Genomic DNA, 9,520 nt, shown 5'->3' on the forward strand with positions numbered 1-9,520 from the left:
GAAAAAACATTGATGTGAATTGTAAAGGGCTGAATTGGATGTGTTTTCTGTGCACTGTAACATGTTTACTTGTGAGAAACTGTGGGTTGAACGAGAACCTTTTGTTACGTCACACTAAACACCTGTGAAGGGAGGGGCATGATGACAGATGATGTGGTCAGGTCTGAACATCACAACTGAGAGTTCGAGAAACACCTTTCAGTCGGTCAGAGCTACAATGTCTGATAACTACATAAAGGATTACAAGTTATTTACTATTGACGTTGTTGTTATATGAATTTTTTCTTTCCTTTTGTTCACCCACTCTTGAGAAAACAGGTAAGTGTGTGCGTGATGTTAATTTCTAATCAATATGTCTAACATTGTATTATTATCTGTATATAACAAATGTGAACCATAATGCCAAAAAAAAGTAGCGTGCTGTGGTGCCTTTTCTAACACTTTTTCACTGATTAACTTCAGACTTCCTGTACTTCTTTTCACAGATTTAGTTCCATCTGAACTTGAGATCCACCACATCTTCCAACATGGATAAGTTTCGTATGATGTTCCAGTTCCTCCAATCCAACCAGGAATCTTTTATGAACGGGATATGTGGTATCATGGCACTAGCTAGTGCACAGATGTACTCTGCCTTTGAGTTCAGCTGCCCCTGTATGCCAGAATACAACTACACCTATGGGATCGGACTGCTTATCATTCCACCTATATGGTTCTTTCTGTTAGGTTTTGTGTTGAACAATAATGTGTCGGTGCTTGCAGAGGAGTGGAAAAGACCCACAGGGAAACGGAGGAAGGATCCAACAATCCTTCGCTACATGTTTTGTTCAATCACACAGAGATCCCTGATAGCACCTGCAGTATGGGTGTCTGTCACTCTCATGGATGGGAAGAGCTTCCTCTGTGCTTTCAGCGTCAACTTGGATATTGACAAGTTTGGGAACTTCAGTTTTGGGAACTACAGTTTTGGGAACTACAGTTTTGTGAAGGATATGCCGGAGACAGAGAAGATAAAACTGCTGGCAAGGATTCCATGCGAAGACCTTTTTGAGCATCGGGAAATAAGAGTGGCAGCATCACGATACATCAAGTGTATATCACAGGTAGCCTGGTGATTTTTTTCTCCACTTTCCTATGAATGGTTTTAAACAGAAGGGCCATTAGCTGACAACCTTTTGACAGACACCGACCTGGAGACCCATGAGAAATTTTCAAAGAATGTCAGTTAAATGCCACATTTGAATAACACATGAGGAACTCCAAAATGTGAAAAACAAATCTGAATAGAAGTGGCAACTGCTGTTGGCTATAAAAGGTAGCATGGTTAATTAGACATCTGGTTCTCAGCATGGCTGACAACATGGCTAGACTGTTTTTGTTATAGGAATAACAGCACTTGATGTAGGTAAACGTATTGTGATCAGGCTACCATAGACCTTTTTCTCAGTTTCAGGATCTTGTTAAAGACCTTTTTACGGCAGCCATTTTGACATGAAATAGTAAGGTAATCACAGGTTACCAATGATAAGGTTTTCCATTTCATATAGTGTAGAGCCTTTCCAGTGAGCCAACATGCACAATAGCAGCACCGTGACTCTGTTTGACCTGAATTGAACGGAGCACTACCCTGCTGTGAAAAAAGTCAATAGAAAAGAAATGTTTTTATTTTTGATAGTCAGATTAAATACACAGTGTGTGGCCAAAAGTTGGGACACTTTCAGAGAGCAGTTTTCAACTTCATCACAGCATATGATAACTAAGCAAATTTTAATGTCCTTGCTTTATTCCTTAAAAACTTTAGTTAACTTAAATCTCCTCCCACCCGACTCAGGCTTTGCACTTTGAGCTCACTAACACTTTCCTGTTCACTTATTAGAGGGATAGATAAGCCTCTAAATTTATTATTCATGGAACTGGGACCTATTTCAATCCATCCAAAAACGCCCACACTGTTATTTAGGTCTTTGATCAGCCGAAGGGCAATTATACAGGCTTAAAAGTAACATGTCTCTAAAAAGTCTATTGATATACAGATTCTGTTAATGGGTCAGAAAGTTACTATATACTTTTTCAATCCCATCTTGGGCTATCTGACTTCCACTATCTTCCATATCTGCAAGAACAGAAAACATGGTTATAAGTGTTGGTCAGACAGATTGTAAAGTAAATATTCTCAACCAAAGTCCATTTATCTACATTTTGTTCATATACTGTAGTAATAATTTCTAATGTGCTCAGAATGGTGGTCATTTTGCTACATCAGAATATCTAATAATGTCTATATTTTCCAGGCATGTGGATGGATGTTTTTGCTCATGATGACTTTCACCGCCTTCCTGATCCGAGCTATTCGACCATGCTTTACCCAAGCTGCCTTCCTCAAGACCAAGTACTGGTCTCATTACATTGACATTGAGCGCAAGATGTTCGATGAGACCTGTAAGGAGCATGCCAAGAGTTTTGCCAAGGTTTGCATCCACCAATACTTTGAGAACATCAGTGGGGAGATGCACAACTTCCACCGCCACCGCTCCAGCAAGGACGAAAGCGACGATGAAGACGAAGATAAGAAGAAAAGTGACGAAGAAAAGCTTCTGGGTATTAGGGCCCAGGATGATATGAATAAAGTTTTATGGAACTGGCATTCCTGTAAGCCAGCTCTGGCTTTGAGAAAGGACCAAATAGATGGTGAAAACAATGGCAGACTGAATGGAGAGGCAAATGGAGCAGCAAATGGGTTTGTAAAGGGACACACCCATAACGTGGAGAAAAAAGAATGGGCAGTGTACTATAGTAAGGTCTGAAGAGCTCAAGAGGACAAAGAAAAGCTTGAACTGGCTCTTCCTTAACTTTCAGACAAGTGTATTGTTTCAGAGAGAGAATATTTCGGTTTATATATACGCAGAGAAACATTTACACATAGTAATTTGTCAAAGTTAGTTATAAATAATATTGTGATCTAGTAGAATTTAATTATTAATTCACTGAACATAAAATTAATATAAAATTAATTTAGTGCAATATACCGTATAGTTTGGTTCAATATATACAAAATGGAAGAAAATAGACATTTCTGGGTCACATACAGCTCAGTTGTTTAGTACTGGGTGTAATTGTGTTGTTTTTACTGTTGTCACAACTGTGTTTTATCTACAGCAGCTATTATAGCACTCTGGAGAGTTCTCATTGATAAAGACACTTATGAATACTTGTGTTGCTCTCAACTGTGGGGCCACCATACATATTCCCAGGGCGAAAAAAATATACTGTTGACAGAAAAAAAAGAAAAAAGCTGTATGCACTTCAAGGCCCTGTTTCTCCTTGCTGTAAAGGTGTGTGTAGCATTTAGAAGGCTCTATTGGCAGAATTATTGTAATCATTAGTTTATAATCACTTGAAAATAAGAATCGTGTTTTAAACTTAGAATAAGCTGTTTTTATCAAGAGAGGTAGCGGGTCCGCCACCATGTTTGTACAGATCTAGAAACTGGATCTAGAGAGGGCCTCTCAAGTTTTTTTTGCTAGTTTCAGGGCCACCGTAGTTTCTCCTACACATTTGGAACGGGAGGGCGAGGCAAGGTGGTTGTATTCTGCATCTACACTACTGCCACTAAATCCTACACACTGGTCCTTTAAAGTAAGACTATGTAACTTTGGAAAGAAGAAATAACACCGTCTTTCTCCCAAAAATGAAAAGTTGAAAAGTAATAAAAGTCAATGCACTCATAGGTTTTGCTGTTAAGCCTTACTCAGTACAGTATGACTCGGAGCTTATGGTGGCTAATGTTGGTTGATGTTAGCTAACTTAAGCTAGATATTGCTGTGTAGCTGATATTTGTCAGTTTTACGACTTTCTGTTCTATACTTATGCTACTGTTACACTACATTGTAGCATTCACCATTATCCTGCAACTGCCATTCGTGGCCACACTGGTCCATATTTAGCAATAGAGTTGCTGTAATGCCACATTCAAGCTTAACAGTTTGGTGAACTTCAGACAAATACTTTATCTGTACTGGCCCACATACAAGAGTTCATCAGCCTCAGAATCAACTTGTCCATTTGAAAATTACAACTTTTCCCTTAGAACAGTTGTATAATGTTAGTTTATTATGCTGTACAAACACATTTCGGGCCTTAAACCTTGTTTTGAGTAGATAGCCCTACAATGCTTCTGTCTAATCAGGCAAACCCATGATTTATGCAAAAACAAAAGGTTGTGACAGTCAAAACTATTTACATGTCACTAGGAGAACAAGGTCAACATTTGCATTTCTCTCGCTCCCTCAACTTCTTGCATGGTTCTCAGTTTCATTGGTCCCTCCATGGTAAAATCCTGTTTTTCTGAAACATTTAGACATTTTTTTCAAAAAGCCTTTAACAGCAATTTCACGACAGCCGAATATGTATATAATGTGATCATTTTAATTTACTGTTTATCTTCAGAAGGCTGTTGATACAATGGTGTTTTCACCATAACTTACAAGAGGACATGCTGTCACCAAAACCACCATCCTTCACACGCCAGCAATGACAGCACAACCCTTTAACTACAAACATCTTTGACTCTAAAACCTGTAAACGCCCAACAATACATGCATTGTATTAGGGATTTATGCTCATGCATTTGTGCGGTCAATCCAGCTGTTCCTCAGTGTTCAGCAGTAATGTCATTACTAGAGCAGGAGGAGAGGAGGGAGGGGAGAGTGAATGAACATGGCATGGGTCCCATTGAAGCCTCTCCCCCTGGGGATTGGTGGAGCAGCACTCCCCTTGACCATCTCACAGCTCGCCCAGTAGCCCAGCAGCTGTTCTCTCCTTCAGCGAATTGGCAGCAAGGGCCGCTAGTGTGGGGGTGGACATCGTCTTTGTCCAGCCCGTGATTTTTCCCTCTGTGTCTCCCTCTTTTTCAGTTGGTTTTTATTTTTCTTTCACATCTTGCTCCCCTTTGTTCCCTCTATCGACAGAGGCACCTCCTCCCCTCCTCTACCTGCCTCCTTCTTCCTCTGCAAAAGAGTGACATGGTGTTTATATATAGATCAAACAAACCAAACATGAAAAAGAATCTGCTGTAGCTCTAAAAATACAATCTGTGTATGTGCGAAGGAAGGAAATGGTGACTGAGGTCGCATCATCTCTTCTTTTGCTGACCTCCACTTCACACAAACGGCTTTGTTTTGGTTGTCAGGACATCAGCCATGCGCATGCTACTGACCAAGGCCTCCCTTGACTTTGCTGCAAATGTCTCTCTTGTCTCCCCCTCACATATACATGCACAGGGGTGTGCGCATACAGACACACACACATCAGCATGCTTGCAGGCGCCCCATTCGTCAGTGTCTGGCTCATTCTGCCTTCCTTCTGCCTACAGATTGGAGGACAGAGGCAGTGAGGGAGGGCTGAGGGAGAGGAGAGTTGCGAGGCAAAACGGCTGGTCACATGAGCACAGATCTGTTTACAAACCCAAGGCAGAGCAGAGCAGGAGCAAGGGGAGGAAAGTAAAGGCGAATTGCAGGCGCTCTCTGAGCACCATTAAGGACTGAAAGAGGAAGAGGGGAAGCCTGCCATGACAAAGCCAGCTGGAGGTGGGAGAGACTAAATACGACACACGCAGACACACTCGTACACACACACCGCCTTTGTCTCAGATTTTTTTTTCTCAATTAAAGGAGCAGATGGTTAGAGGGAGAGTAGGATCCCCCCCCCCACACACACACACACACACACGACACTCACACACACACTCCAACACCAGCAACTCACACACACTGCACACTGGCACTGACCTGAGCACACACAACACACACACACCCAGCAAAATACCAAACCCAAGCCGTAGAGGGACTGGTTGTTGACTGCATGGAGCCTGCTCGCTCACTTTGGCTTGGGCTTTACAGGGAAGCACATGCCTTTTGCCTTCTATATGACGGAGGAGTACGCGCACTTGCAAGATCAGAGGACTCGGGGAGGGAGGCAACAAGAGGGAGAGGAGAGGGGGGTTGAGACTTGTGAAGAATCCCTCTGGTTAACGAAAAGCAGGCTTTGGGATGGGAGAGCAAAGCACAGACTAATGCGCACGATAATTACCGTCAGCTGGCCGGAAGGACTGTCATTTTGAAGCGCGGCTGTTCATGCTGGCAGAGGGGGGGGTATTTGGTTTCTGGACGGGCGACGACACCGCAGACGCCCAAAGTTGAAGTCAAAAGAGGGCCTTCTCTGTTTGGAAACATGGCTAAGTATGTCCTGTTGCCAAGCAGGCCTGTGTTGTTTTAATCGAGCATTGTGGACCTGGAACGAGAATTCAGCTTTCTCACAATAACAACTCTGAATAAGACACGTATCGAGGCATCTGAAAAACATCATGTCTTCCTCAACCATGCTTTCTTTGTCTGCTTCTTCTCTGCGTCTTGTTGATGACAGTCATCTCTCCCGACTGGGATTCCAGGAGGCACATGAGGTCTTCGTCGCCGTCCAAACCGCCCAGCTCCCAAAATCTCCCCCAATCTGTTAGCAGGGAGTGGTTAATCCAGATTGGAATTGCTGGCAGCGACGGGGACTGCTGAGGCCAACGGAAACTGCACCTCAAGAGGATTGTGGAATCTGGGGAGTAAATCTGAAAATGCTTTGTATGGTTGTTTTTGCGATGGAGCTGACACAAGGCCAACAGAGGAGGCGGATCCAGCTCGGGGTGACTGCGAATCCAGGCTCCAAACAGATCCAGGGGTCTGGCAGCTCCAAGCCTTCTCGCTGAAAGGGGCCTGAATATACTGCTGCTGCCTGGAGTCAAATTTCATGCAACCATTTCCAATGGTGTACGGTAAGTGGGATCTTTTTCTGGCCCGTCTCGCCAAAATACACAAGAGCGATAGTAGCACGTGTATGTTACTTGATATTCTCATAAACTCAGGTACTAAGGTTGCTGGCCTTGCAAGACTTATGGGAATCCCACATAATGGGATGTCACTTGTGAAACGGTAAATTACTGAGGACAGTGGAAGCGTTCACGTTACAATAAGCCACGAATTCAACGGTCATGGTTTGTTTGACAACTATGACAACTAAGAACTCGAAGATATTCTAGCCCTTGTTTCAATATTCTCTTTTGGTTTACATGTTGATTCGCATTCTCTGCCAGCGGCATCCATGCCTGGTTCATATTGCATCTCTCATTATGCCGCTAACCCTAGCGTCTTCCCTACACTAACCTCCCGTTGTAAATCCCCAACCCCCAGCCATGGCAAATTATCCACGCATACCCCCGCACAGGTGCAAGCTGTACCCATTTCATCACTCCTAAAGAGAGACACATGGACTGGGGCCAAAGAGCATTCCCCGCTGCCAAATTAATAGGAACACATGGTGCGGCTATGCGAAGTGGGGCTTCCTCCTGCCCTATTGGTTTTTACCAAATGGCCTTTAGTCCCCAGAGCTTCATCCTATTTAATATACCCCACCCCCCTGCACCTGCACACACACACTGCCTGGTCTTACAAATTTACGCGCAGCAGACACCCCCACCCTTCCAGGTCCCCAGTGCTGTCAGCACACACAGCACACACCACGACACACACACACACTCCACCAGCACCTCTATAGGAGTCTGTGGAACAGGGATGGGTGGTGGGCGGAAGTGCTGTCCTGGTCCTCCAATGTTGTGTTCGTTGCTTCACCAGCCAATTAACGCAACAGTCCTGGGTGAGCGCCTCAGTTGCCACCACAGCTGCAGTCGCAGGCTCCTCAACAACACCTGCAGCCAACACAAACAACCAACGTATTACGGGGCTGAACTCCTCCTCACAAATATTTTTACTGTCAGTAAAAATTCTTGATGCGTCTGGCGGGAAGATGGAGCCAAGAGCGTCACACACTCATTGTCAAGCAAGCATTATGGGTCAGGGTTTTGTGTTGCTTGGCAGCCAAGATTACTGGTTGGCACTAGAAGCCTGGTGGTCGGTGCCGTAGATTCATTTCGTAGCTTATATGATCAACAACCTCTCTTGCCATGGGGGATTCCTCTTTCTCATTCACTGTGGCTTTTAGATGCAGCTTTTCACTACTTGAAAATAATAAGGCATAGCCTAACGTTTTCTTTGACAAAGGAAAAAGGATTTTCACAGATTCCTTGAGCAGTTGAACTGCTTTGTCAGAACACCTGTCTCTACAAATGGCCCAGCATTTAAAGTTCCTCCTACCAGATTTAGACTGCATCACTGTAGACTCTTTGGGGGCAGCTTTGGCGTTTCATAATGGGAAGTAAACAATGAAGTTGCAAGACTCGGGATTATGGCTTTTTTCAGCAGCAGCGCTATTTTAAAGAAGCGAAAATGCAGTTTAACAGAGCTGAGGCCTGTGAAACAAGACTTAAAATACAGAGACCTGATAAATAAAAAGGTTCTGGGGGGGTTAAACTTCGATGATAGCCCCCACCAAAATGGACTCAAAGAGTACTCATTTACGTTAAGAAATCTATGAGGAAGAAGATTAGTTAAACTGTTAATGTCTGGACTCTTTAACCCTGGCCTATGTAACGTTAACACACTCGCGTGTTAAAGTCATCATATTCTGGTATCTGCAACTCTTTCTGGCCAGGATGGTGGTTGGTGGTCTTGGGTCTTCAGCGCTCTGAACACTACTGCAGCCATAGACGTGCTGACACCTCTATCAGCCTCCCCACTCCAATGTGTATGTCATTGGTGCTGGCATCGGCCTCTTCGTCTTCATGTCCAGCCTCATCTTCTGCTTGCTACCCCTTTCAGGTACCACCGTGTTAGGGACCGTTTAAGAGGAAGGATGAGGCTGCGGGGTGGACCTGAAGAATCTGGAGAGAAATTGAGGAAGAGGGTTACATGAGAAATGTGGGGAAAAAAACAGCAGAGCATGACTGATTACAGCTTACGAGGGGCGTCTCAGTGAGAGACTTCTTGGCAGTTTGAGACAAGCATCGACAACACAGGTGTGCCACGGCAGGTTAAAATTAAATCAAAGAATTACCTGGTAATCAAAGATCGGTGATTATATGTGGATGATAACCGCAATCATGAGCAAACTGTTATGGCATGTTGCTCTCCAGACGGTGCCCATACTGGCAACCTTTTACTACATATAGTATATACGTCGTTGTATCAAAGGTTGAAAGGGCTGGCTATAAGTACTCTGCCACACGCACATCAAACAAGCAAACCGATAATTCTAAGTTTGGTCGGGAGCTAACTGACTCAGAATCGCTAGTATCTAGAGAGACCGAAATCAATGATGTATAGACCTGTCATGTGGACAGTATAGATAAATCTACATTGTATGTTAATGGGTTTTTTATTCTATTCAGGTGGATACACAGACACAAGCTCACTGTGTCTTGTTTGTCTAAGGATGAAATATATATATCAAGTATTATTCTCTCTATCTGGGATTATTCGCTAACATATGTGTACTGAACTACGGGTTGTGAATATTAATGGTCCTTACGGTGATTGGTTAAAGTGTGATCCAATCTAGTTCTGGTTCTACCTAGCCTCCCCAC

General features: G+C 43.6%; 1 protein-coding gene and 1 long non-coding RNA gene across 2 annotated transcripts in view; one reads left to right on the forward strand and one right to left on the reverse strand.

Annotated features, from left to right (window-relative positions):
• The first annotated feature begins 518 nt into the window (after nucleotides 1-518).
• LOC118326581 (calcium homeostasis modulator protein 1) lies at nucleotides 519-5,403 on the forward strand. The gene is made up of 4 exons (XM_035659607.1): nucleotides 519-934; nucleotides 965-1,103; nucleotides 2,292-2,793; nucleotides 5,372-5,403. Exons 1-4 carry the CDS (start codon nucleotides 528-530, stop codon nucleotides 5,401-5,403), a joined length of 1,080 nt encoding a protein of 359 aa, XP_035515500.1. The 5' UTR covers nucleotides 519-527.
• The window catches only part of LOC118326583, a 14,251-nt gene continuing 9,153 nt past the window's right edge, over nucleotides 4,423-9,520 (reverse strand). Inside the window, exon 2 of the long non-coding RNA XR_004796646.1 lies at nucleotides 4,423-5,006. This is a non-coding gene — a long non-coding RNA (uncharacterized LOC118326583). The remainder of the gene's footprint in view (nucleotides 5,007-9,520) is intronic.

The sequence above is a fragment of the Morone saxatilis genome, unplaced genomic scaffold, assembly GCF_004916995.1.
Source record: "Morone saxatilis isolate NCDOM2014 unplaced genomic scaffold, NCSU_SB_2.0 Contig17, whole genome shotgun sequence".
Taxonomy (NCBI): Eukaryota; Metazoa; Chordata; class Actinopteri; family Moronidae; genus Morone; species Morone saxatilis.

Coding starts and splice junctions, on each gene's coding strand:
- LOC118326581 (XM_035659607.1), top strand. CDS start 528: ATGGATAAGTTTCGTATGATGTTCCAGTTCCTCCAATCCAACCAGGAA. Junction 935..964: donor GTCAACTTGGATATTGACAA/GTTTGGGAACTT, acceptor TGGGAACTACAG/TTTTGGGAACTACAGTTTTG. Junction 2,794..5,371: donor AGAATGGGCAGTGTACTATA/GTAAGGTCTGAA, acceptor TTCTGCCTACAG/ATTGGAGGACAGAGGCAGTG.